The sequence below is a fragment of the Phytophthora sojae genome (genome assembly GCF_000149755.1).
Source record: "Phytophthora sojae unplaced genomic scaffold PHYSOscaffold_3, whole genome shotgun sequence".
Taxonomy (NCBI): Eukaryota; Oomycota; class Peronosporomycetes; order Peronosporales; family Peronosporaceae; genus Phytophthora; species Phytophthora sojae.
In genome coordinates, this window is record NW_009258117.1 from 4,404,389 (window position 1) to 4,432,159 (window position 27,771).

At 57.3% G+C, this 27,771-nt stretch overlaps 3 protein-coding genes across 3 annotated transcripts; 2 read left to right on the forward strand and 1 right to left on the reverse strand.

Moving 5' to 3' along the window:
* Positions 1-350: 350 nt before the first annotated feature.
* Positions 351-800, forward strand: PHYSODRAFT_382010 (hypothetical protein; the record flags this gene model as incomplete). The annotated part of the gene is made up of 1 exon (XM_009525064.1): positions 351-800. A coding segment is annotated over one exon (450 nt), but the record flags the coding sequence as incomplete, so codon positions are not given.
* Positions 801-2,512: 1,712 nt separating this feature from the next.
* PHYSODRAFT_328731 (hypothetical protein) lies at positions 2,513-11,051 on the forward strand (the record flags this gene model as incomplete). Its single annotated transcript, XM_009525065.1, has 12 exons — positions 2,513-2,961; positions 2,999-3,697; positions 3,734-3,868; positions 3,902-4,844; positions 5,045-5,249; positions 5,312-5,535; positions 6,606-6,656; positions 6,724-7,554; positions 7,633-7,921; positions 7,976-8,085; positions 8,165-10,969; positions 11,010-11,051. 12 exons carry the CDS (start codon positions 2,513-2,515, stop codon positions 11,049-11,051), a joined length of 6,783 nt encoding a protein of 2,260 aa, XP_009523360.1.
* Positions 11,052-15,916: 4,865 nt separating this feature from the next.
* On the reverse strand, positions 15,917-18,226 carry PHYSODRAFT_259384 (hypothetical protein; the record flags this gene model as incomplete). Its single annotated transcript, XM_009525066.1, has 3 exons — positions 15,917-16,628; positions 16,819-17,108; positions 17,189-18,226. The coding sequence occupies 3 exons, from the start codon at positions 18,224-18,226 to the stop codon at positions 15,917-15,919; spliced, it is 2,040 nt and encodes a 679-aa protein (XP_009523361.1).
* Positions 18,227-27,771: the final 9,545 nt, after the last annotated feature.

The window sequence follows — 27,771 nt, forward strand, 5'->3', positions numbered from 1 at the left end:
GTGCTTGGATGTCCTCCCTATATCGAATACCGCCGCGGGCCCAATTGTCCTTGATGAGGGCGGCATCAACGAATGTCACTAATGAGCCTCAGCGTACTACAACTGATGTAGTAGACATTAAAAATGTTGGTGTGTTCTCTCGTCAACAAATTGAGATATTTCGAAAGATTGATAATATCAAGAAAGCTGCCGAGCAAGGAATGGCGCTGTACCTTAGGTTACGAGATAAAGTCTTACCGTCCCTTCCGGCGACCTACCACGAGACAGTTAACGAAGTTGCGGATCGAGTGATCAACACGTATCCGTACAGCAAGATCGACGGATTAGCTGAGGCCCCTGGGTACCAATCCGCTATGCTGTACCGTGCAGTACCACCGCAATACCTGAACGACGCGTATATCCACGCTATCTGTGATCGGCTTTGTCATGATATCCCGTCTGCACGTTTTGCTGGATTTCAATCCGCAACGACAAAAGGCAAGCGCAAAATGAAATATCAGGTGATGTCGAGTGATATTCTCAAGCTTGTTGGAAGTCAAGCAGCTGAGTTGGAGGTAAAAACCATCTTCGTCCCAATTAACTTCAGCAACGCTCACTGGTGCAGTATCGTTGTCGACACGCACTCCAAAACGATACATTGCTATGATCCTCTCAACCAGAAGGAGTTCACATCGGCAGTTGAAGTTCTCGCGATGAGCTTAAAAACCAAGGTTTTGCCCGCATTTCGCATCGAAGTCGACAATGATCCACTTCAGTTCGAGTTAATTAGTTGCGGGGTCTACGTTTGTTGGATGTTCATCAACTGAAGTCTCTCGAGAGCGTCTGAAGCCACGGACATGGCAGTGCTGACGAAACGACGCTTTGAACTGTTCTACTACGTGCTCACAGGACGGTTGATAAAAGACGAGCCTGTAAGCACGGTTGAGTAGGTGGGAAAACTAACAGTGAAGGAAGTGACCCACGACTGCCCTCACGACTTGATAATGCACTTTGCATGCTTTATTGCCTTTGTAAGCCAATTATTTAGCTCCGACTTCATCTTTGGAGAAAGCAATGCACGTTAAATCGCTGTATCTCTGTACAAGTCGCTTCTGTAAGACCCGTGGCGAGCATTAGGAGCTCTGGAATTGTTGACACGTCTGTCAATGATAACATCTCATTGACACCGGCTTCGTAAGTGCAACTACATTCACGACTGCCTTCATGTCAATATTCTATAGTTATGCTGAAACGACCTGCATCATGGTTCGCGTGAATCTTCCCAATCTCTCATCGTCTTCGAAGTATCTTCCCCATGTGATTCTACTACTAGCAGATGTTTTAAAATCCTGGACGAATCCTGGACGGGAAACATACGGATCCTGGTTGAAGCAGGATTATAATCCTGGACTCCAACATGTGGCGAAGTGCCGAATAAGAATGGATCTCCGAGAAAGGCGGCAGAGCCGATCGACTGGAAGTATGGGGGATCAGCGATCGAGAGACAGGCAGCGAGGATCTATGGATCAGAGGGAGTTCTTCGGGAGATCTCAAGTGGCGCGATGACGCCGGCGCGTAAGGCAAGGACATGTGGCAAGCCGGACTATGGATGATCGTGCTCGAGCCGCGGCGTAATTCGGGGGTGACCCAAGCCCGGATCGACGACAGATCTCGCAGTTCTAGGATGGCCGAGGGCAGAAGATGATGGATCGGCGGCGTACGGCAACCGGCACAAGTCGTCGATCGGGAGTCGATCGCAGATCGCCGATCGGGAGTCGATCGTGGGTTGATCGTGGATCGGGGATCGACCACGATGGGATGCACATGGAGGACGAAGTCGGGACAAGAATCCAGTGGTTGTTTAGTTGAAGGATGGTAGATGAGATGGTAGCGGTAGAGAGACACCAGCTAAACATAAATCAGAAGAGTATTTGCACCGAAGAGCACAAGTCCCCCAAGTCGTCAAGTCCCGGGAACTGCATTGGCCTCGGCAAGCATCGACACTTTGGACAGTGAGCTAGTGGTACGGTTAAGACTGGATTAATACATTGGCCAGCTTGACCTACTCTAGCGATCTATTTCTTGTGTGCGAACCCCCGATCGACCGGATACTGCTTGGCCGGCGATCGTTTCTCCTCTCGATCAACCTCGATCCCGCTATAGGAAGCGGCAAGCAACCCAGGAAAGGAAGGAACACACCCGGAAAGGCAACTACAGACCTTGGATCGACTCCAGGCCGACCGATCGCAGCGAACAACCCTCGATCGGATCGTATACTCGGACGCAGAGCGAAGATTCCCGCGCTACTCCACAACCTATCCCCGCGTCACGCCAAGACACTCGATCTTCACCAAGTGCTGCATCTTCTGAGCCCCGAGAGAGCAGATCCAGCCCGCCGACGGGTACACAAGGTGAGAACAAGTTCAGCCGATCACGGATCGTTGGGGGACCCCCTCCGTTAGTCGGTGTCTGGGCGCTGGTGGGAAGCTCGATCAGGCCTTAACCAGATTTCGGCCGTTCCCGCTACACCACAATGGTGCGCGTGCCCGGATCTCTTGGGGACTCCGGATTTCACCGTGAGCTCGTAGAAGATGCGCAAGTGAAGAATGAACCAGGGGAAGAGGCGTCGTCGCATATCGGATCGACGAAGACGCTGCTGAACAAAACGAGATCCGCGGATCGACAGAGTGCTCGGAGGACTTCTGTCGACGGAATCGAGGGTGATCTGGAGACAGATCTAGAAGACAAACCTCAACATCCTCCCCAGGTCCCTTTGGGGACCCCGGTGGATCTTGGTGCGAACCGAGATTCACTAACAAAACAAACTAAGGCGGGATCGGACCGATACGTGTTCGGTGACTCGCCGATCAGGCTCGATCCGGGCTACCTGGACGCGATCGCGGACAAGACCCAGATCGTGAGGACGAAGCTGAGAGCGCCAGGCTTGGATGACGAAGATCCCAGACCGTCGGCGCTCGACTGGTCTGAGGCTGACCTGGATCGTCAGTATTACTTGAAGGAACTGCGAGACTTCTTGCGTCAAGATCCTCGTGCGGCCAGAGCAGATCGACAACCCGAAGGGCCCGATTTCGGCCCCCCGAGTGACGGATAACAAGCTGATAGCGGTGAAGAACCTGCTCGGGCTGTTGAAGGAAGCCGGCTTCGTGGCTGGCGCCTTTGAAGCGAACGATCTTTTCGATCAAGATCTCGATGTGATCCAGACAGCGATCCCGACATTGGTCGACAGGTTGAGACCTTTGGTCGACATGATCGCGGACAGTCCGAACCCGAAGATGCCAGATCCAGTGTCGCCGGCTCCAGTGTCATCTCCGCGAGTGGAGTCCACTGGGTACCGATCGTCGTCACCTTATGTCTCCGCAGCGGAACATGTATCGGATACGTCGTCTGAACCCCAACGGATGTCCCTCGGCCCTTCAGGATCTGCGATGTTGGACGCGCGATCACGGAGTCAACGTCAGGAACGCATGCGGTCAGGACATCAGAAGCAGAAACCCAAGTCGACCGATCGGACCACCAGTGCCACCGGATCAGATGAGTCGAATGGCAGACTGGAGTCTTACTTTCAGGCTGCGATGACTCGATTTCTGAAGGAACAACAGGCCATGGTGGTAACACCTACTCCAGTGGGCGACGACAACGTTGGATCGCGGGACGTGGAGATGGAATCAGCCGGATCACCGGATCAACATCTCTCCCAGTGATAATACGATCCGGACGATATTGATCTACCGAGTTCGGCCCCTGCTGTGGTGGCCACCGCTGCCTCGGGATCCACTGGGTCCTCCTTGATCCAGCGTGTGCGAATCTCCGCGATGTCCGATCTTAAGGAGTTCAGTGGCAAGGATCAGGACGAAGATCGCGCCCGATCGTGAATCAGCAAGGTGAAATCGGCGTTCCTGAGAGATCAGGCTACGGACGAAGAGAAGTGCTTGATCTTCGCTGATCTACTGACGGGTCCGGCGAAGAACTGGTACCGCCAGCTGGGCCGATCGACGCGGAACAAGTGGAGCGATCTACTCCGGAGTTTCCAGATCCAGTATTGTGGCCTGGGAGTATCGGTCGCTTGGCAGCATTATCATTCTCGCAAGAGATCGGATGAATCGCCGTTGGAGTACCTCTATCGACTGAATGTGGCAGCTCTACGTGCAAGATTGAAGATCAAGGACGAGGATTCCAAGGCCCGTCGAGAACATGTCGAACACGTTATCGAGACACTGGGCGATCCGGAACTGGCCGATCAGCTCACCCTACTCCGGCTTGCGGACGCGGAAGATCTGGAGGAAGTCCTGCGCGCTCGAGAGCGCGCGAAGAGTAGACAGAAGCGATCTGCCTTTGGATCGAAGTATCGTCAGAAAGTTCCGACCTCAGCACCAGCTGCTGCAACCAAGCGGGCAGTGCGTGCAGTGCAGATCGCGAGCCAGGAGTCTGGATCGGACACAGGATCGGAAGGGTCGGACTCGGAGGGTGATCTACGCCGCGTTTACCTAGCGTCGGCCGATGACAAGTCTCGCAACGCAGGGGGCGACTCGACGAAGCCGGATCGAGGCAACCAAGCGCAGATCAACCATGACTCACCTCGATCGGATCCACGATCGCGATCTTCACCTGACGGATCGGAGCGATCAAACCACTACTCATACTGTGAATCGCGGAAACACACCGATCTCGATTGTTGGAGACGTTCGTCTTCTCCCCACCAGCTTTTGACGTGCGAGAAGTGTGGCACGAGAGGTCATCCGGCGGATCGTTGCCTGTTTGTATGCCGTGGATGTGGTGAACTACACGAGATGGGCAAATGCCCGATGGAGGAATTCTACAACCAGATCCGTCAATGGTTCAACCCGGTGAAGCACGCTGGCATGTTACCCGCGATCGCCGAGAAGATGTTAAACTAGGACGCTCGCCGGGTTGGAATCTGGTACGAGCCGAACGTTCTAGGTACTGCATCTATGCATTCGTGAACAAGAACACGGTAGATCGAGTAAGTGGACGGACTGATCTACGCGGTAATACATGTGATCTGTATGCGAAATTTGACGCCAAGGTCTTAAGTCTACATCGATCGGACGACTTCAGCCGGTCTGACGCCGAAGTGCCCTTGGATCTCCAGTCTGGAGAAACGCGGGGGTATTGGAAGCAACGCAGACCGGAAGAATGGTTCAAGCAGGCTGATCGAGAAGTGACAACCGAGATCCCAGAGCATGGTCGCGATCGAAGTCTGCCTCGCGTCAGTGAACACCGCAGATCTGGTGAGTGGTGCCCGATTTCCTCCCTGGGGAGTCCAGAGGGTACTGGAAACATCATTCGCCAGGTAAGTGGTTCCGTCAGGCCAAGATCACTGGCAAGATCAACAATGAGAAGTCGATTTTACTCTTAGACACCGGCGCCGAGGTGTCCATAGTGGACACCGTCTTTGCTCGTAAGGTGGGGTGCTATGTCGACACGAGTCAGAGCCAGGAATATGTGGGGATTGGCGAAAGCGTGTACATGACGGAAGGAAGGACCAGGATCAAGATTACGCTGGCGGGATCGCTGGTGTATTTTTTCGATATCTGGGTTGGCGATCAATGGGTATGGACTTTATGGTTCCAGCGGGGATCCGCCTCGATCTTGCGGACGGCTCTATCTGTCTCCCCGACGAAGTCAAGATCCAGCTTAGCGGACGGCGTCAGCTGTACAACGACAATGTAGTATAGCAGTACACACAAAATCGTCGGTTGTGGTAACTTGGCTACAAACACAACAATAGCCGAGCTGGTCGGCTTTGTTGGCCTGCGCCGGGTTGCCCCCGAGCGGTTCGGCCCAACCGGGACAGCGGGTGTCTCGCCTTTCGTCGAGACCTGCCAACCAAGATCACCCCTCCGGAGAGCCGCCGATTTCGACGGCCTCCGTTCACTTAACCCTGTGCCCTCCACCAAAGGATGGACGACGGCGCACGGAGCGCTTTTACAGGTCGCCGATAGCAAAGGCTTCTCGACTCAGCAATCAGTGCCCGGGACGTACGGGAACACCGGCTCGCAGCGGTGGCGAGACTTTTCCTTCGCGCTTGGCGAGACACGCGCCCAACCCGGGCCGACCTTAATCTCTTGGCGCTGCCAGCCGAGTACCCTACAAGCTATGCCTCTCGGGTACCGGCAGCAGACATAATCCGGCCCCGTGCAGGGACTTACCGGAACGTGTACACGTGTTATGGACCTAGAAAATTCTGCTCTGTTGTTTGTTATCTCTGTCGGGCGCCCTGAAGGGGCACCTCCAATATTCCTAAGCTCCTATACAAATGCCAAATGAAAGTGGGCGGTTTTGGATCTCGGCCGACTCTTCGCTGAGCTCGGCAACGCCTGAGCTCGGCTGGTCCGGATGAGCTATCCGGACAATTCTTCGAACTCGGCTGAGCCGGATAAGGTGTCCGGATAAGCTGGTGAACTCGGCTGAGCTCGGCTGAGCTCGGCTACCGGTACAGTGTACCACTCCAGCCGAGTTGGTCGCGCGAAATCTGGTGTTTCCTACACCACAACTGCCCCGGGCATGTTCCGAGCCGAGTTGGTTAGGGACCTGACCATCACTCCTTGAGTCGAGTCCAATCTCGGCCAAAACTCCAACGGCAGCGAACAAGTCTCCGCGCCATGTCGTCGTCCGGCGCTCCTGCCGCTCCTCCGGTACGTTCCTCGCCTCCGACGGCTCCATCCATTCTGCTGCTGACCTTTCTTCTACTGATCTTCACAGACTTCAGTTGCGTCGTCTTTGCAGTCTTCACATCTTCCCGCGCGAGATGAGGGGAAGTTCGCTGAGTTGGTCGACTCAGCGTCGCGGGCTCGCGGGGTCAGCAATGGGCAGGAGCATCCTGTCATCGATCTGACAACTTCCCGTGGGTTCGACCGGGAGTCCGAGCCGGCATCTCGCACTTCTCCTCGCCGCTTGCCGAGTCCGCGTGACGACACCACTTCGGACGCCGCCGACCTTGGTCGGTCGGACTCGGCTGGGCCGGTGAGTCTCGACTCACTCGCTGCGCTGATCCATGCGCAGTCCGAGCAACGCCGCATCGAGAACGCGGACTTGGCTCGGCTGTTGTCATTCGTGATCACTCGTCCCGCGCCGGCGGCTGATAGAGAGGTCCGCCGAGCTGCCCTCGAGGCGACGTCCGTCAGCGAACTCTTGAGCCTCCTTCGCGGTCAGCACCAATCTTCAAGTCAAGCTAGTGACGTCGCTGCACTGAGGGTCGAGCTGGAGTCTACTCGGACTATTAACGCTGACTTGACTCGGCGGCTGGATTCACAGGCGGCTGTGAAGGCCGACCTCGAGGAACGGTTGAAGACTGTCGAGGAGGAGCGTGACCGATGGAAAGCCGAGTCGAAGAAGTCGTCCCCTCTTCTGACCAGCTTCCGGAAGGCGATGGCCGAGTCTGAAGCTTCCTTGAAGTCGGCCCGCAAGTCTCAGGATGATAAAGTGAAGTCGGCTCTCGCTCACGCTAAGGATCTCGGCAGGCAGCTCAGAGAACGCGACTCGGAGATTGAGCGTTTGACTCAGCTTCTTTCGGCTCGTGACGCCGAGTACGCTGTGCTCCAGGGGATCTCGACCAAGCACTTCGAGCAACTGCAGGAGTCGGCTCGGCTACTCATTTCTGGAGACGCCTAGCATCTCCGTGATGCCAAGGCTACCATCAAACACCAGCGTGAGGTCATCCTCCGACAGAAGCGTGTCATTTCTCGCATGGGTCTTTTACCCATGCATGATCCTCACATGGCTGCTGCAGCTGCAGCCGGGTTGGACGTGCCTGGGTTGAGCCCTGCTGACTTGCTGTTCAATGCTCGGTTATGCCAGATCTTGGCTCAACGTTTCCCGGAGGTGATGGACATCCCGGCTGGAGAGAGTCGTCGAGTCGAGTTGACCATCCACCCGCGAGCGGACGGCGCTGCTAGCGCCCGTGAGCTCGGCTGGTTCTTTCCTTGGACAATCAACCCGGCTGACTGGGTCTGAGGCTCCGGCCCCTCCAAGCGAGTCTCCCGCATCATCTGCCGCCAATCCTGTGTCGGCCGGTGCGGTTTCTACGCCCGTGTCCACTTCTGCTTCGCGCCGTCGCCGCAGCAAGTCGGTCGACCAGGTTCACCGAGCTTGGCTGGATACTCTGACACCCGCCAAAAAATCACTTCGCTACTCAAACCCGAAGTCAGCGACGGCGGCTGGTTCTCTGCGCAAGCCCAAGAAACCACTCGAGCAGCCGTACGCGTGTCCACTTCCTGGTGAGGTCGGCCATGAGGACGCGTTGGTCCAGCTTGAAAAGGCTGCCCAAGATAATGACGCCGCATGCGACCTATCGCTCCGATCGAGCTTGAACTTAGCCGGGTTGACTGTCGACGATGTGAATGTGGAGGCCGGCGACGAGGTTCACTCGCTGGAAGAGGACCTCTCGTTCGAGTTCACCGAAGTGCCTGGTTCCGCCGAGCTTCCGAGGGGGCCCGCCGGCCCGACCGTGAGTGTGCCGCCCGTGCAACTCGTGCCTTACTCTTCCTCCCTAGTGCAGACGCCTTCAAGCGGAGTGGCTGTTGTATCGTTGCCTGAATCTGCTGACCTTGCTGCAACTCCGTCCGCTTTATCGCTTCCTGCCTCGGTTCCGTTCCCGACTCGTGTCCGGTGGGTTCCTCCCTCGACCAGCGTGCCGAGCGCGGCTGTGGTGACATCGACTGTCGGCGCCGGAGGACAACCGGGTTCCTCTGCTCCCGATCCGGCGCTTGCTACAACGCATGCTGTGATTGCGCCGAGCTGGACGGCTGGAGTCTCGGCTGCGGGTACAATTAACAGCTCCGCTGCGATTCCGCCTCGGGTTTCGCAGTCTTCTCCGGGTTCGGCCGCTCACCGGCTCTTGGCATGTACTCGTTCCCGGTTTGCCTATCAAGCCCAGAGTCGTCGTGGCCCGTCAGGGGTGGCGTCGACTGTAGTCACCCCAATGCCGAGCACTCCGTCGGTGGCCTCGACCCGGCCAGCGGTTCCTCCTAGCTCAGCTGGGATGACTTCTCCATCGGGTCGCCCTTTACGCTCCACTGCGGCTACTGCCCGAGTGTTGAACGCTCACTGCTTGGATCTGTTAGAGACTCCTGACTATCTCGTCCTCCGGTCCGCTCGGCGTAGCTCTTTCTCTGGTTCGTCGGGCTCGGCTCTTGGATTGAATGCTCCTGGAACCTCAGCACATCCGTTGTCTGTGTCCGAGAGCTCTGAATCTGAGGCTGACGACCCTGGATCTGCTGACGAGCTCAGTTCGGCCGACTCTAACGCATCTCACCGGGCTTCGTTAGCTTCTGCGCTCCCACCTCCGCACGGGAAAATCCAGAGCTACATGGCTGCTCGTCAATCGCCTCTCGTTCCGTCCAGCGAGTCAGGTGACTCAGACTCACAGCCGAGTTCTAAGAAGCAGAGCGGTAAGGGCAAGCGCAAGCGGAGGCGCAAGCACAAGCTCAAGCACAAGCACGAGCACAAGCACAAACACAAGTTGAAGTCGAAGTCGAAGTCGGCAGGGTCAAAGAAGTCGATAAGGTCTGCGTCTCCGGACTCGGCTAAGGACCCCCGCCCATCCAAGCGTCAGCGAGGTTCGACTGGGGACTCGGCCGTCGGTCCCGCTGAGGTTTCTGCCGCTTCCAGCTCGACTAACAACTCGGCTGGGAGCTCTGGCATCCCATCGAGCTCGGCTGTTTCGCAGTCGCCTATTTCTGCTGGTCCAGCTTCAACCCTGTCGGTGCCTATCGTGACCGCTCATGACGCTGGCGCCCACGTTCTCCCTCAGTTGCCTGCAGCTTTACGCTATTCGCTCGCTCAGCTACGCACTCGAGCTCGCCAGGCGGTCGGCCGAGATGCCCGGATCACTCCCCAGCTAGCTCAGCTGCGTGACATCCGCTTCGTTCATTACGGGTCTCGGCGGTGCTGGGAGGCTATCCTCAGCCATCAAACGGCCAAGGTCACTGTGGGTGACGCGTCGGGGAAGGGTAGTGTGCCGGTTATGCTCTGTTCCCTCGCTGGGATTAAAGCGTTCGCGGACGTCTACCATCCGGATCACCCGGCTCAGCGGCTCCTTCGTCTGCTTCCCAAGACTCCTATCTTCTTCTCCCCTCGAGTCCTCGACGATGCCAAGCGCCGGTTGACGAACTCGGTGAAGTCGGTGACCTTGATGGAGCGTCTCGCAGAAGTGTTCGTGAAGATCCGCGGAGAGGCTCCGAACTCGGTTTGTGACAAAGAGGGTCCTACCAAGTTCTTCGTAGCACTGTTCGAGCGGTGTCACTGGATGGTCGAGTCGAGTGTGCTGATGGAGCTACATCCGGCTTTTCACACGGGGCTCCCGTATCACGTGATAGCCGAGATGTATGACACGTGGGTGTTGTACAAGTTGGCTCGCAAGCGTCGAGGCGATGCCCTCCGAAGTCTCATGACTATCCTGCCGGACGACCTGTTCACTGCAGTGATGAAGCTTCTCGGCGGGCTTGCTGCCCCGGAAATCGACGCTGAGCTCTTCTTCGAGCCGTCGGTCCCGTTGTATCCGCTGGTCAATCTTGCTTGGATTCCTGCGGGCAGAGACTGGTGTGCTGAAGCCGAGTCTATAGACGACTCCGAGCCTTGGCGAGCTTGGTGGTTGACCGACCCAGCGACGCACCCGTACAACACCTGCTTCCGGACGCGTAACTTAGAATTCATGGTTTTCGCTCCCGCTGGTGTGGATCCGCGCCTAGTCGAGGATGCTGTCGATGAAGATGTGGACCTCGACGAGCCTGCGCCTCCCCAGATTTCGTCAAGTGCTCCGACTCCGGTCAACCGTGCAGGAATCCACATCTTCCAAGGTTGTGAAGCTGGTGAGCTCGGCTGGGCCGCTGGCGATGCGGATCCGGCGTCTCCGTTGATCGGGTCGCCTAGCGTGTGCGGCCCTTCTCCCACGGCTTCCTGTTTGGTCCGGCGTCACCTGGGTCTCCAGCTGAGTCGAGCGCAGGATCGAGTATCCCTCTGGCTAACAACTCGGCTATTTCGGCTTCAAGCTCAGCGGACTCGGCTATGCAGACTGCGGGAGCAGCGGATAGCTCGGCCGGCTCAGCTACGAACACTGGAGGTTCGATTGGTCTCCTCGCAGCGGTTGCTGCTACCGTCGTGTCCTCTGTCGCGCATTCACAGGGTCCTTCGTTTCCGTAACGTGCGGCTCAGCCGCCGAGCTCTTCTTCCTTTCCCATCTTTCTTCGGTGTAATTCATGTAATGTATGCAATTTGACGCAGTAGCTTCCTTCGCCTCAACTCAGCTTGTTGTCTTCACTGAGTTGGCGGGTTCATCATTTTGGTGCAATAGCTTTAATCCTCGTCTGCAACTTGCACCATTTGCAGACGGTTTTCACGCTTCTTCTGCCGTAAGTAGTCGAACAATAATCCCCCACACGACAAATTCGACAGCGGCTCCCAGGTTGGCTCATCATAGCCGACCCACTTGACCTTGAACTTCCGCTGAGTTCTGGAGTTGCTCGTAGAGAGCGGCAACTCGTCGTCCAAGATGGCTTCGACTTCGTATTCATTCATTGCTTCGTCGGTCTCCCAACTATCTTCCTGAAGGAGTTCCTCGTCAAAGTCGAGGCGATCCGACTCGGCTAAGTCGGCTACTAGCCTAGTTGTCGGCCGCTCGCCGAGTCCCGTGACCGCTTTCAGACGTGACACATGTATCACAGGGTAGAAACGGTATCCGCTCTTGTCCGGGAGTTTGAGCTCGTAGGCAAACTCCTCCACCTTCTTCTTCACTCGGAATGGTCCATGCCATCGATGTGCTAACTTCTTGGTCAAGCCAGGTCTGACTCGTTCCATAAACAACCAAACTTGGTCACCTTCCTTGAATAGTGACTTCCTCGACTCGGCTAACTCGTCACCTTCCTCAGTCGACTCGGCTGCTCCCTCGGGTGAGTTCGCTGGGGTATCCGTCCCTTCCTCCCCGGCTGGGACAGCTCTCTGCTCGACTCGGCTGAGTCCGTCATTGTGTTCCTTCGCTCTCCGTTTCTTCTCCTTCAGCTGGAACTCGGCCGCAAGCTTCAAAGCCACCTCTCTCTGTCGGTTTGCTTCCCTGCGCCATTCGGCTGCCCCCGTTGAGTCAGCTGAGTTGCCCCTGCCGAGCCTGACTGACTCGGTCATCGCCTTGAGTGTAGACCGAGCGTCCCATCCGTGTACCAGGTAGAACGGGGTCTCCCGCCGAGTCGAGTCTCTCGAATTGTTGATGGCATGGACGAGCTTCTCGGCTACATCATCCCAGCCGGCTTGGAGAGGGTCTTCCACGTACACTCGCACAGTCTGGATCATGGTCTTCACTGAGTGTTCTTGCTGACCGTTGGCTTGTGGTCGGTAACTGAGCGTCGCTCTCGACTTGGACTGCATCATCTCCGAGAACTTCTGGAACACTTCACTCATGAACCGGGGATCTCTGTCGTGGCGTACCAGTGATGGAGCTCCAAACCTCCGGAACACGTTCTCTTCGAAGGCCTTCGCTACCTCAAGTGCCCCAGTCTCACTCATTGCCTTAGCAATCACGAACCCGGTGAAGTGGTCTTGAAACAACAGGAGTGCAGTGTTGCCCCGCCGAGTCTTCGGCAGTGGTATGACAAAGTCCATCGATACCACGTGGAACGGTCGCTCAGACACTACGTTGCCAGGTGAATAGCCCTTCAGGTGTGGTTTGCTCTTACTGGTACTGCAGTCTTCGCACGCTTGGACATGTTTGACCACGTCTGCGTACAACCCAATCCAGTAGTAGTCGGCTCTGACCCTGTGGTATGTCCGCACAATCCCTTGGTGGCCTCCCTCGATGGAGTTGTGGCAGTTCTGCAGGACCTCGTCTATCATGGTCGTCGGAACCACCAGTCGAAGGGATAAGCCTAGTTCGCCGAGTTCGCCAGGTGGTCTGGCCTTGCCTTGTCGGTACAATAGCCCGTCTTCGCTGAGCACAAACTCGTCGACAACTTTCCCAGCGTTGTGAGCTCGGCGATGTGTGAGCTGCGCATAATCCCCTCTCAGGTAGGTCTTCAAGTCGGCCCATCGTTGTTCCTCGTCTTGAGCTCTTGCTATTCGCAGGCGGCGCTCAGCTTGGACCACTACCGGATCGATGTCCATGGCTTTGGGCTTCCGGGCTTCTCCGAGCTCGGCTACCAGCTCAGCTGGGTTAGCTGGTGGTGCTGCGCTACCGAACTCGGCTTCTCCCGTCACCCGCTGTCTAGCAGGCGGAGGTCGGCTATCTCGTTCAAAGTCATTACGTTCGGCTTCCTCATCTGTAGCTGGGTCCGGGACTGGGTGTTCTGCCGCTTCGTCTTCGAAACGGACTCGGCGGACTTGACTCCTTGTCACGGCGGCCATCTCAACACCCTCGGCCGGGGCTGCAGCCGAGTCCGTGTCCACGTACAGGACCTCAGAGATCCTGTTTAGGGTCTTCAACTCGGCTTTCCGTCCGGCGCTTAGCACGACCTTTCCTGCTTTGGTTTCCAGTGCTTCGGTCGCTAAAGAGTCAGCAGCCGAGTTGTAGAGACGCACTACGTGGAGGTAGCGAACTGAATTCAGCTTGCTGACCAATTTCTTGTGGCGTGCTAACTCGACTTGCAATGCCTCCTTCTTACACGCGATCACCCCCATGGATTGCGGGATCGCAAGCCGGGAGTCGCCCACGATGATCAAATCCGTCACCCCGCGCTCAATGGCCGAGGTCACCCCATTGTTCATGCCGGTGTACTCGGCTATATTCACCGTGGTCGATGGGAGGTGCGCGCTCGCAGCGATCTCAATGTTCCAGTCTGGCAAACGCCACAGGATCCAAGAACAACTCCTGAACCCGCCGTGTTTAGCAGTCTTCGCCGATCCGTCAAACGACAGAACGTGTCCCTTGAAGTCTCGGGGCACATGCGCATACAGCTATTCTGGGTCCATGCGGACCACAGCCGAGTTCTTGGACGGTGGAGTGACATGCGTTAGTAGCTCGTCCAATCCCACTGCCGGCGTGATGGACGCTTGGAGCAACTGGGCGAAATCCGTGTCCCGTTCGCGGGCCCGCTTGACCTTTAGGTGGAACGGTGATAGCAGTACCGCAAAGCTGACTGCTCTGCCGTAGAGAGACTTCGACCGGAACACCCATTCGAGAGTCGAGTAGCGGGTGTAAACATGGATGGTCTTCCCGGCGAGCAACGTGTGGCACACCTTGATGAGCTGTAGCAAGGCGAGAACTTCTTTCTCGGCGGAATGGTAGCCGAGTTCATTATCCTTGAGGACTCGGCCGCAGAACCGCACTGGATGGAGCTTCCCGTCGTGGAGCTGCATCAGCGTGCTACTCAGAGCCCACTCATTGGCGAATAGCATAACGTGGACGTCCTCAGCCGAGTTGAAGTGGCGGAGTATGGGTGCGTCGACCACCTGCTGTTTTAACTCGGCGAACGCCGCTTTTGCGGCCGTCAGATCACCGCCGGGTCCGAAATCTTCGTCCTTCAGCTGATAGAGGACCGCCCCATATACAGCCTGGTTCTGGACGAACCGGCCGTAGTAGTTCAGCGCTCCTAAGAATGCTTGCATCCCCTTCTTCGTCGTCGGCGGGCCATTGGCCAAGTCAGCAGTAGGCTCCGCGCTCAATGCTAATTCCTCAGGCGCTAGGGTAGCGGTAGCCGAGTTCGCTGGCTCTGTCAGAGTCGAGGGTGGACTATCGACTGCTTCTGCCTCGGCTCGCTCCTCCGACTCGGCTAACTTCTCCCATTGCTGGGCGCAAGTCAGTGCCGAATCCCGCTGCTTGGTAGACGGTCACGTAGTCACCCCTTTCGGTTCAGGGTAGTTTCTACGGTCCACAGCTGACGGCTGTCGAGCCAGCCACTCGGCGTACAGCTGTTGTTCCTTTTGCAGCAGATCCTTATCCATAGCCGCTTCGTAGACCATGACTTGCCAATCTTTGTACTTCGCCGAGTGCAGCCTGACGTAACCATTGGGCGGTAACACTCCATGCGGCGCCCAGGCAACCACTGGGAAATGTGCTGGGTACCACGTCCAAGTCGGCTTAAGGTTGGTCAGGCGAACTCGAGCCACTCGGTTACGCCGGTCGAATACCACGGTCATTACCCATTCCTTAGTCCGGCGTACCCAGAAGTCATGTGTTTCATCACTCGGTTGATTCCTCATCAGCCTGAACTCGGCGGGAACTCGGCTCTCGAGATTCACCGGTTCGGTCGGGCCGTCAGTGATGTAGAGGCCGCCCTTCCGTTCATCCGCTGAGTTCTGGGACCTCACGAGAGGTAGGACAACTTCATCTGACAACTTCACCACCGAAATGTACAGATCCAGGCGGATCCCAGCCGGATCATAAAGTCCGTACCGAGAATCAACTCGACTCCCGCGTGGTGATCGAGGATCCATACTTCAAATTCATACGTGACCTCCCAGCCGAGTGTCACCTTCATCATCGCTCGTGACATCGTCGCCACTTTGCCTTTCCCAATACCTTGAACGCCAATCTGTTGGTCGTGGCGTGTGAACCGCTTCAACCGCAGCCTCTTCGCGAACCCTTCGCTTATTGCCGACACATTCGCACCGGTGTCGAGCAATATCTTTGTACGCTGGTCGTTCACTGCTCCCATAAGGAGAGCTCTCATCCGAACTCGGCGGTCAAACTTTTGTGAGGACCACCAGCCGAGTCGCTCCCCAGGGAGCAGCTTCATAACTCTGGTGGCTGTAGTCACATCCGTCGATCGCTGAGTCGCAACTGCACTGCACAATCTTGCTCGGCTTTCTTCTCCACTCTCGCCGAGCTCACCATTAAGTCCATCAATTTCACAATCCAATACGTCGTCTTCTCCTCGGTCCTCGGGCCTTCCTGCCTCACCCACAAAGGCAAACACAAAGTTCGCCTCTACTGTTGGCTCAGCTGACTGTGGCAGCCCGGTATCATCCAACCCAGTCAGTGTTGGCGGGCCACCGAGTTTAAATCACTCGGCGTGTAGAGGTCCTGGAGGTCTTCAGGTAACTTGGACTTGTCGACATTGGACTTGACAAATGCGGCGAGCTTCTCATAGCGCTGGAACAGCTCGCATTGACCGGCATCGTGCAATTGCTTGCAGAACTTGCAGTGACGGCGGCAGTAGTGAACGTAGTGATTCGCACCACCGCAGGCAGCACAAGGTCCATACGAAGGGCGTTCACGGGAGTCACTTCGCCGCCCAGTCTGGTCACGCCGATCGTATCCTCGACTGGCGCGGTCAGCCGAGCTCGGCTGACCCCTTCGGTGATCACTTCTTGGTGTCCCAGCTGAGTTCCCTCGGTCTCCCGATCTACGGTCGCGGTCGCTGGTGAACCCGGTGTCGATGTAATCGTCTTCCGAGTCTACAGCCGAGTCGGAGTAGCTCGGCTGGCTGCCGTCGCTCTGATCGCTGTCCGAGTCGTAGAGGTTGGATCGCCGATTGGATTGGCGTCTCTCAGCCAGCTCATACGGGTCGTCCTCCAGCAGCGCTGTCGCTAGTCGGCGGTCTCGACCATCGTCGCGTCGGCTTCGCCGGTCATCCCGGCGGTCATCTCTGCGTCGTTCCCGGCAGTCGTCGCGGCAGTCATCTCGGCGCGGCTCACTCCGCCGAGCTTCCGAGTGCCTTGGCGAATCGGTGCGCTTGGCATCTCGGCTGCGGCTTCCGATGAGACGGTCGCGCTGTTTCTTCCGGCGCTCCCCCAGGATCTTCTAGTTGATCATCTTCTCGACCTTCTTGATGTCGGTGAGCTGTTGCGGATAGAGCAGATCCATGATGTCATCATCTCCGCAGTGCAACAGGAAGTTCCACATGGTCAGCAGCATCCGCTCCACCGACCTCGTACTGGATTTTCGCCGACTTCGCATATCCGTTGAGACGAACGAGGAAGTCACACACCAGCTCGTTGTCTTTGCGCTGAGCCGAGTAATAGCGAGCTCGTGCCGACTGGTCAACCTGCGAACAGTAGTAGTCGGCGAATGCCTCACTCAGCAGACTCCACTTCCGTTGCGTTTTCTTCGGGAGCTGGCGATACCAGCTCTTCGCGCCTCGCTCCAGCTTCAGCGAGAATGGCTCGTACCAGAGGTCTTGTGCCAGCCGAGTTCCTTTCATCTCGTAGATGAACCGCTTAAGCCACTGGAGAGAGTCATCTGGTCGGTAACGTTTGCCTTCGATTCGAACATAGGGATCTTGTCGAGGGACGCATGGGTGCGAACCTCCAAGTATTGCGTCCGATCACTTTCAGCGTCATCGAAACTAAGGTGCTTGATGACGTCCTTCACCGACTCTTCAGTCGAGTTCAGGTACTCGCGCCCATCGTCGCTGTCGCTGAGCTCGGCTGCGTCTGCAGCGTCAAACAACTCAGCGTAGCGTCCACTTGGCTGCTTGCCACGCGTTGGCGTCTTCATATGCGAATCTTCGAAATACGGCGTACCCTCAGTAGAGCGGAACACCTCGGCTCTCTTGCGTTCGGGAGTCTTCGGCAGGGGAATCCTGCTGGGGTCTTCGACGGTCTTCGGAGTATCAGCCACTCGTTTCGCAATAGTCTGCCGAGTTTCGACGGCCCCCCGCTCGAGACCAAACGAGACTCTCAACCGACGCTTCCACTTGAGGATTTCGCGTGAAGCTCGGCTGGGGTCCCAATCGCCGAGTAGCAGGCTGTTGGGTCGGCTCGTGCACCGGAACCCCATCGCCTTGAGTAGCAACACCGTGTCTTCGACCAGTTGGTTGATGTCGGTGCTGTTCACCGGCTGTGTCAGCTCGGGCCCCAGCACCGGCCAGCTCGCCTGAGCCATCGCCACTGGGGCAAACATCATCATCCACTCGCTCTGAGCTCGCATCTCCTCTCCGAGCCTGCCCAGAACCTTGTTCGCACTTGGTGTATCCGCATTCCTCGTCGCTCGCGGGATCAAGGGCGGACGTTCCCCTTGAGCGGCGGCTTGATCTTCGTCGTCCGTATCATTGCCGAGCTCGGTCGCCAGGTTGCGCACAACTGGACGTGGGGTACCCATTCGTCCGACTTGCAGCGACAACTCGTCGACTTCGCCAAGTAGCTCGGCTTTCTCCTCATACTCATCCTCAACATCTTCCTCACATTCTTGGTCTTGGGCATCCTCCTCATCAAATTGGACGGTGCGCGCCTCGTCCGCCATCGCGTCCGTGATCATCGCATTCGCCGAGTCCGCCGAGTTGGTCAGTCCAGCCGAGTTACTTCCAACCGTCGCTGGACTCGGCGTAACAATTCCCATGACCATCTTCACACTCTCTTCTCTTCTCTTCTTCTCAAACCTTGGTTAGCTGGTACCTACGAAACACAAGCACATCCCTGTTCCCGGGTCGCGGCACCAGTTGTGGTATAGCAGTACACACAAAACCGTCAGTTGTGGTAACTTGGCTACAAACACAACAATAGCCGAGCTGGTCGGCTTTGTTGGCCTGCGCCGGGTTGCCCCCGAGCGGTTCGGCCCAACCGGGACAGCGGGTGTCTCGCCTTTCGTCGAGACCTGCCAACCAAGATCACCCCTCCGGAGAGCCGCCGATTTCGACGGCCTCCGTTCACTTAACCCTGTGCCCTCCACCAAAGGATGGACGACGGCGCACGGAGCGCTTTTACAGGTCGCCGATAGCAAAGGCTTCTCGACTCAGCAATCAGTGCCCGGGACGTACGGGAACACCGGCTCGCAGCGGTGGCGAGACTTTTCCTTCGCGCTTGGCGAGACACGCGCCCAACCCGGGCCGACCTTAATCTCTTGGCGCTGCCAGCCGAGTACCCTACAAGCTATGCCTCTCGGGTACCGGCAGCAGACATAATCCGGCCCCGTGCAGGGACTTACCGGAACGTGTACACGTGTTATGGACCTAGAAAATTCTGCTCTGTTGTTTGTTATCTCTGTCGGGCGCCCTGAAGGGGCACCTCCAATATTCCTAAGCTCCTATACAAATGCCAAATGAAAGTGGGCGGTTTTGGATCTCGGCCGACTCTTCGCTGAGCTCGGCGACGCCTGAGCTCGGCTGGTCCGGATGAGCTATCCGGACAATTCTTCGAACTCGGCTGAGCCGGATACGGCGTGTCCGGATAAGCTGGTGAACTCGGCTGAGCTCGGCTGAGCTCGGCTACCGGTACAGTGTACCACTCCAGCCGAGTTGGTCGCGCGAAATCTGGTGTTTCCTACACCACAACAATGTCAGACACATGTGTATAGATCAGGGAATGCAGATCGCGATCGGGGATTCGATCGAGCTTCTGCTACGAATGAAGGTGACGGATCGAGAAAAGCTATGGGTCACCCGTGGAGATCGTTGGGTGCCGACCGTGGTCCGAGGACCCGGCAGGATCAGATATCTCCAGGTTACCAACATCAGCGACAAAGACCTCGTCTTGCATCGGAATGAACGGATCGGGATGTGGCTGGCTGGAGATCGGATACCCCGGATCCCAGGATATGTGTCGATCGGATCTCATCGATACATGGAATGGCAGAATCTAGCCTTTCAAGCCACGATAGATGACCGGCCGACGGGCTAGGGGGCACCAACGGAAACTCCAGTACCTGCCGTCGAGCGACCGATTTATCCAACGCCCCGAGCCATTCTCCAGAGACGCAAGGTATCCCCGATCGTCGATCAATCAACGGGTCCACCCGATCCACCAAGCGAACCGGAGGCAATGAGCCCTGATCCGGGGGTGGCCGTCGTTGATACTCTTAGATCAGGGGGCAGACCGTTGCAGGACGATGATCGCGTGACAGAGGAGTCGGGGTCGTCAGCTTCAACTGTCCTCGTCGGAGATCCACCAGACCCACGGTCGGATCCTGTTGAGTCGGTGTGTGAACCTTCCGGATCGGAGGAGGAATGCTCTCCAAAGCGGAAACAGGTGGGCCTGGACTCCCAGCCTTCGCCGATCACGGATCAAGCGTATGCACCGATAGATGACGCGAAGCCGCAAGATGATCGTGCTGGCGATCCAGAGGGGAAGCCAGATCATGTGGATTCCGGTGGCAAAGCAGCTGAGAAGGGCGAAATCGTGTCCCCTCACTTGCCATCGGCCGATCAGGTCGACGGTTGTGCCGTCGAACCAGATCTTGGGGGGGGGAGTACCGATCGGACACACCCTTCTGCGGTCTTAGCTGTGGAAGAGTCGAGATCAAGTGACGATACAGCAGTCGACGGTGTTCCTGCATCTGAACGACTGCCGCAAGTGGCTGAAGACTCGTCGATCGTTGGAGGTGATCAGCTGGAAAAGGAGGCCAAACCCACTTCAAATCGGGACGACCTCATTGCATCCGAACCGGATCGAGATGTTGGCGCTGATGATCAGGCCCATTACAACGAGGGCGGGAATCTGTCAGCAGAAGATGTCGAAGGTGAATTAGCTGTGCTTCCTGAAATTGTGATCTCGACGACGGATGAGGTGAAGATCGATGATATCAAGGTGGGAGATCTGGAGTTCAATACCCCGGAGGAGAACGATCGGCTGCGAAAGAAGATCTGGCACAGGAATCACCTGCTGATCGGCAAGGGCAATGCACTTCCCCCAGCAGCCCGGGGCGTCACCTGCGACATCGACGTGGGCGACGCGACCGATCGCTCAACGTGTCCGGAAAGTGGCCCCTCAGTTCGTGGAGAAGGTGTCCGAGCTGATCAAGGGATTGTTGTCAGCCAAGATGATTCGGAAATCTCGATCACCGTGGGCCTCGCCGATCGTCGTGATCATCAAGAAGAACGGCGTGGATATCCGACTCTGCATCGATTATCGGCTCGTCAACAGTCTAACCAGGCTGATGGTATATCCGATGCCCTTGATCAACGATCTGCTGGAAGATCTGGACAAGGTACTCTGGTATTGCTCTTTGGACATGGCTAGTGGATTCTGGGTGGTGACAATGACCGATCGAGCTCGAGCGATCTCGGCCTTTATCACCCACATGGGTCTGTTCGAGTGGAACCGGATGCCGTTCGGCTTGAAGAACGCTCCTCAGATCTACCAGCGACTTCTGGACGACGCGTTGTATGGGTTCACCAGGATCCCGCGATCGCCAGACTGTGAAGTCACTACGGACTTGATCGAGTCAGGAGAACCAGAAGATCCGGGGCATCCATCAGTGCTAGGTCGCAGATCGTACATCGATGACATTCTCGTGACGGCCGGATCATGGGATGAGCTGTGCAATCGTGTGGATCACCTGCTGGACGCTTGTGATAAGTGGAACCTCTCGATTAATGTGGAGAAGAGCTCTTGGGGGATGCGTAAGGTGGACTATCTGGGACATCGTGTGTCGAGCGACGGGCTAGAGGCCAATCCGAAAGATCTCACTGCTCTGACTGATCTGCCGTTCCCCGGATCGCTCCGATCGATGCAGTCGTTCTTGGGCAGCCTCAATTATTACAGCCGTTTCTTGGAAGATTACGCGATCTACGCGGCGATCCTGTACGAACTGCGCGAGGTGGATTTCGCCGAGCTGAAGAAACGCCCCGATCTGCACCAGATCCTAGATCGTCAAATGCCGAACTTAGTGACTACAGACCCAGTGGACCCCAATCGGGCTTCATCAGCTACTGAAGTCGCCGATGAACGCTGGGTCCGTGCTCATCGTGCCTTTTCGACCCTAAAGATGAAGATCGCGACGACACCGATCCTGGGGCACTTCGATCGCGATCGGACTCCGGTCGTGATTGTGTATGCGAGTGACTGGGCGATCTCGACTGCATTGATGCAGGAACACGACCAGATCTATCATCCCGTTACCTTCGCCAGTCGAACGCTGAAGTCGAATGAATTAAACTACAATGTGGTGGAGAAAGAAGTACTGGCGCTGTTACGGATCCTGGACCTGAACTATAACATGCTGGTCGGACGATCGATCCGGGTCTTGACCCGACACTCGACGTTGGCGTGGCTGTTCTGATCGCCCGGCCTTCAAGGCCGATTGGGTCAGTGGGCTGCACTCCTATCGCCCTGGACACTGGAGATCACGAAGTGCACCAAGGGAGAGGACGAGATATTGGGGGCGATCGCCGCTAGTATTACGCCTCGATCGGATATGGACGACGCGTTGATCGCGATCGCGCCGAAGAAAGAACCCCGGCGAAAGATTCAAGCCCCGATCCCGACTGTGCGCGTGGATGAAGAGCTGCTGGTGATAAGTTTCGATGGATCCGCCCGCGTCAAGCGAGGCGAGGGCGCGTACAGCGCGATCTTGTGGAAGTTACCCGAATGGAGTGTAGTGAAGGCACGATCGGGGTATGCTGAAGGGTTGACTGTTAACGAGGCGGAGTATCATGGTCTGTTGTTGGGTTTCGACCTCCTTGACGGCGTAGATCGAGGCAGGTTAGTGGTCTGCGGTGATTCCAACCTGGTGATCCGGCAAGTACGGGGCGAGATCGACTGCAAAGCACCTAAGCTGATATTGTTAAAGCAGAAGGTGCTAGACCAACTACGGAACTGGCCAGATCACGAGCTGTTACATGTGAAACGAGACTGGAACGGAAGTGCAGACAGTCTGGCCAGTGCAGCACTCCAACGTGAAGGGGGCGTCGTCGTTGAGGATGAGGTCGATCATGGGGATCTAGTGACACTGAACCGACTTGATGAGATCCTGGTTGTTCGACCAGATGAGTCGATCGCCCGATTATCGCCAATGACCACCCGATCGAGCGCCAGATCACGGCCGAACCCCACCGTCATGCAAGAGGAGTTCGTGCGAGGGTTGCGGATCGATCGAATTCGTCGAGCTCAAGATGAAGAAACGTGGATCGCGGGTATGAAGAAGTACCTGATGGGAGATGTGGCTGATCTGACGCAGTATGAGGCTCGATCCTATGGCAACATCGCAGCGGATTACGAGATCGACAGTGATAATCTGCTGTTCTATTGCCCACCCTCCAAGCGATCGGAGGCAGATCGAGATGGACTGATGAGACTGGTCGCACCGGAGACGCTGCATCAAGATATCTTGCATCACTATCACTCCACTCTGGAAGGGGGACACCAGGGGATCGGGCGTACATACCAGCGGATCCGCGATCACTTTCACTGGAGAGGTCTCTTCAGAAGTGTGCAGAAGTACGTCGGCGAATGTGTCGACTGCGAGACCGGCAAAGGACGACCCACGATCAGGGGCGAGTCGCCGGGAAACATCCAGGCGACATACCCGTTCCAGATCATAGCAATGGATCACATACCTTCGCTACCCAAGTCGTACAAGGGTAATACGGAACTGTTGATCTGGGTCGATCTGTTCACGAGATACGTGATCGCGAAGGCCAGCTCCTCCCGAACGGCGCAGACGATCGCCGAGTCTTACGAAGAGTGCGTGTTCCGGCGATTTGGTGCTTGCGAGGTGATCATGCTTGATCGCGAACCCGGATTTATGGCCGACTTCTTCCGCGCCTTTAACAAGATCCTGGGTATGCATCAGCGAGCGACGATGGCATATCGACCTCAAGCTAACGGTACTGCAGAGCGAATGGTACAGACGGCGACGAGAGCCCTGAAGATGTTCGTGGAGGATCTGGATCAGAGAGATTGGGATGAGTACGCGGAGCGATTGACCTTCGCGATCAACACGGCTCAAGATGGAGTCCGTGGAGACTCCCCTTTTTATCTGGTGCATGGTTGGGATCCTCGATCGACGCTCGAAGCGACGATACTTTGGGTAGTACTCGGACTCGGGATCGGAATCCTCGACGGTGGCGTTATCGGATCCAGAGGCAGTACGATCAGGCTCGAAGTCAGGTGAATGCTCGCCTGCGCAAGGCGATCGCGGATCGGGCCGATCGACACAATGAAGAAGTTCGACCACACTCGATCGAGGCTGGATCTCAGGTGTGGCTGTACCTGGATCGTGTGAAAGAGGGGTATGCCCGGAAGCTAGCTCACCTGTGGCACGGCCCGTTCCGTGTTGCGGAGAAGGTGAACGAGTACACGATGAAGCTCCAGATCGCCGGTACGGACTATCACCTGTTCCCGATCGTGCACGTTTCGAAGCTGAAGTTGGTCAAGGAATTCCTCGATCGACCGCAGATCGCGCTCACGGTGGACGAAGCAGATCGACTTGATTTCGACGAAGTCTTACTTCCGGAGGACAGCTGGTCCCCAGATCGAGACTCGAACGAGTACGAAGTGGAGAAGATCACGGATATGCGGACGGGCCGAAGGACGCGATACGGCCGGACTTATCGAGAGTTCCTGGTACATTGGAAGGGTTACGACGAGCCTGGCTGGGTCAACGAAGCTGATCTCAACTGTGGAGCTTTATTACACGAGTTCCTTCGGGATCGCGTGAACCGGAACCGATTTGGCGCGATGCAGTCTCACGAGGAGTGAGACGGACCGCCAGGGTGAGCTGGTCACCTTGGTGAGCGAGATGGATGACGGATCGACGGGGAGGCTGTCGATCGGAGGAAGGGGTTGTATATGAATGAATGTGTGTACGTGAGTGCAGATCGGATGGTTATGGAGCGAGTGCAGGAAGGTATGAGGACGGATCCTGGCCGATCGAGCTAGCAACGAATGGATTGACGGGGAACAGTGGGAGATCGAGGAAGAATGTGGATTGTTACGATGGAATGGATTAATCTGAATATTTCGCGTTACGTGTATGGAAGATCGGTCTCCGAGTCACTCCGACTCTGGGGTGTAATGGTCGACTGGCTCGCCACTTACGGAAGTCGATCGCAGAGACGGCGATCATGTCACGGCTGGTGCTGAGCGCCGATGTTGGGGTTGAACTTGTTGCGGAGGCGCGGGATCCGTTGAGCTGGATGGTCCTGGGGGTGGTCGCGATACTGGTTCCGCCAGGGGTCATGGGTGTCGGCCTCGATCAGGGCCGTTCGGAGGTCGGTCGGTTCACCTTGGTGCTGGGTGGGGTCGCCAGCATTCGCAGTGCGAGACACCACACCGGGATACCAGGTCACAGCGTCCCGCTGTCGCACCGGGATCTGCAAGAAGAATGGGTCCAGCAGCAGATCGACGTCTGCCCACATCTCTCGCATCATGGGCAACATCGCGTCGAGGAGTCGGCGCCACCGATCACCAAGGCGGATCCGGCGGGCTCTGCGATCGCGATGATATTGCTCAACGATCGGGTCCCGACGCTGTGCGGCCGTGATCGGGAGATAATGAGTGGTTTCCCAGAAGGCCTAGTGATGCTGCTCTTCGAGCTGAAGATAGGCAGTGGCGATCCGACTCAATCGAGTGCCGGCGCCTCGATGGAGTGCCAGATCGAAAGTCAACGGGTTGGCTGGATTCTGCAGTACCTGTCAGGGGCGATCAGCCATCAACGCAGTAATGTTGGGCCCGGTGATCAGGTCGTCTCGATAGCCGATCCCGGCGGCAGGCTGTGCAGTGCCCCGAACGGCGAGCGGGAAGAGCAACCCCTCGGGTAGGAGAAGATGGTGGGTCAGCGTCGACAGGATCATGGCTGTGATCTGTAGCTGCCTTAGCAGGATCGAAGGCCAGGGGTCCGTATCAGCCTGAACGAGTGCCCTGGGGGCTTTGAAACCCGGGATCATGGTGCCGATCGGGAACAACGGCGGAATCAGAGGACGACGCCTCGGCGATCCAGGTGGAGAACCGGGCGGCGGCGATCCAGGTGGAGAACCAGGCGCGGATCCCGGAGGCGTCCGTCCAGGTGAGCCATGACGGGACTGATGCGCTCCGTGGGACGATTGGGAGTGAGCCGATCCGGATTGGGAGTGAATTGACACGATGGAGGGCGATCGCGATCGAGAGCGAGCCGGCGAAGTGTGGGTACGGGCTGGCGAGGCAGATTGACGGCGACAGGCCTCCGATCGGGACCGAGCTAAGGCTGCGAGCGCCTCCTGATCAGACCCCTCCGACTCGTCTTCTTCTTCGTCGGTCTCTTGATCGGGCCCCTCCGATTCGGATCCTTCTTCGTCGGCCGTAGATCTAGCCGGAGACGACTTCCCTTCTTCCGACTGATCCCCCTGCGAAGATCGAGGTTGCGAGCCGGACCCGTCTTGGTCTGATCCCTCTTGCTCGCTTGGATCGGAAGCAGGATGATCTTCGGCTGGAAATTCCTCATCATTACCGTGTAACGAGAAGGACGGCGAGGGAGACCGAGCGGGCGACGGACTCGGAGATCGACTGCGGGGTGGAGGCGCCGATCGGGCCCGTTTGTGGATGTGCCCGGTGGAGTCCGGAGATCCTGAGCGACTGCGGCTGCAACGGCCAGGCGTGATCGGCGCACACTGACGAAGCCCGATCCACCGAGCTACGCGAGACAACGTGTCAGCCACATTCTCGAGATCCTCGCTGGATCGATCGCTGGCGTGACGCAACATAGCGTAGGCGTTCTGGACGTCGAGGAATTGGGCGTCTTGGGCCCGGATCACCTGTTGCGCACTTTCGAGACACGATCCTGTAGCACAGCGACAGCATGAGCAGCGATCGACAATGGAATAGGTGGTATGGGAAGCTTACGTACGAAGATCGGCGTTCTCTCGGAGTGCAGCATCGCGGTCTTGACGAGCTTGATCGACGTCTCTCCCGGCAGCGGTGCCTTGGTCTCTCGCGGTATCTCGGGCGGTACGCGTCAGATCCAGCTCCTCATTTACCCGGTGGAGGGCAGCTTGCAGTTGGTCCAGGGCGGGCGTGGGTCCGATGGGAGGCGTCGAGGTCGGAACGCCGCAGCCGCAACGTAACCTCGCTGGGCCACGGTCGTTTCGGCCACCTGAAGGGCAGTCTGGACCCGATCGAGGGTGCCACGCGTAAGATCTAGCTCGTGGTTCACCTCGTCTAGCTCGCGCTCTTGCCCGGAAACCTGCGATCGGAGATCCGAAATATCCGCCACGGCGAGATCGAGCTGGTGGTCCAGCCGATCACGATCGGCGTTTGCAGTCGCGAGATTGGCCTGAGCGCGTGTCAGTTGGCGATCCAGATCCTGGATCTCGGCGGCTTGCAGGTCTATCTGATCCCGGAGGTCTTGGATCAGCTGCGGACCCTGACCCTGGGCACTCTGTTGAAGGTCGCTGACTTCCGTCTGAAGGCGGCGGATTTCTTCTTCTTGCGCCCAGCGGTGGCGCTCCAAGTCGTGCAGGTTCGCGGTCAGCTCGCACACGGTGTCGTCCTGGCGCGCCCGGTCGCGGATCATAGTCGATCGGGAAGCGTAGGCGCATGCCAGCTCATCTTCCAAGCGGGCAATTCGGCGGACGGCATCCGGGGAGGCCGCGGCACGGCGAGAGGCCGTCGATCGCGTCGATCGAGGTGTCGAATGAGTCGATCGGAGCGAACCATGCGTCGAACCGTCGTCGTCTGGCGGACCGGACGGAGGTGGAGGTGGGTTGGGCGGCGGTGTGCTCATCTGTGGGGGGTCTGTGCTTAAGCCGGCGAATTGGAGAATGACCAAGGTCGAACTGTCCGAAGTGAGCCGCCGTGCGACACAACTTGCGGCCAGGGGGCGGATGTGGAGAAGTGTCGAATAAGAATGGATCTCCGAGAAAGGCGGCAGAGCCGATCGACTGGAAGTATGGGGGATCAGCGATCGAGAGACAGGCAGCGAGGATCTATGGATCAGAGGGAGTTCTTCGGGAGATCTCAAGTGGCCCGATGACGCCGGCGCGTAAGGCAAGGACATGTGGCAAGCCGGACTATGGATGATCGTGCTCGAGCCGCGGCGTAATTCGGGGGTGACCCAAGCCCGGATCGACGACAGATCTCGCAGATCTAGGATGGCCGAGGGCAGAAGATGATGGATCGGCGGCGTACGGCAACCGGCACAAGTCGTCGACCGGGAGTCGATCGCAGATCAGGAGTCGATCGTGGATCGGGAGCCGATCG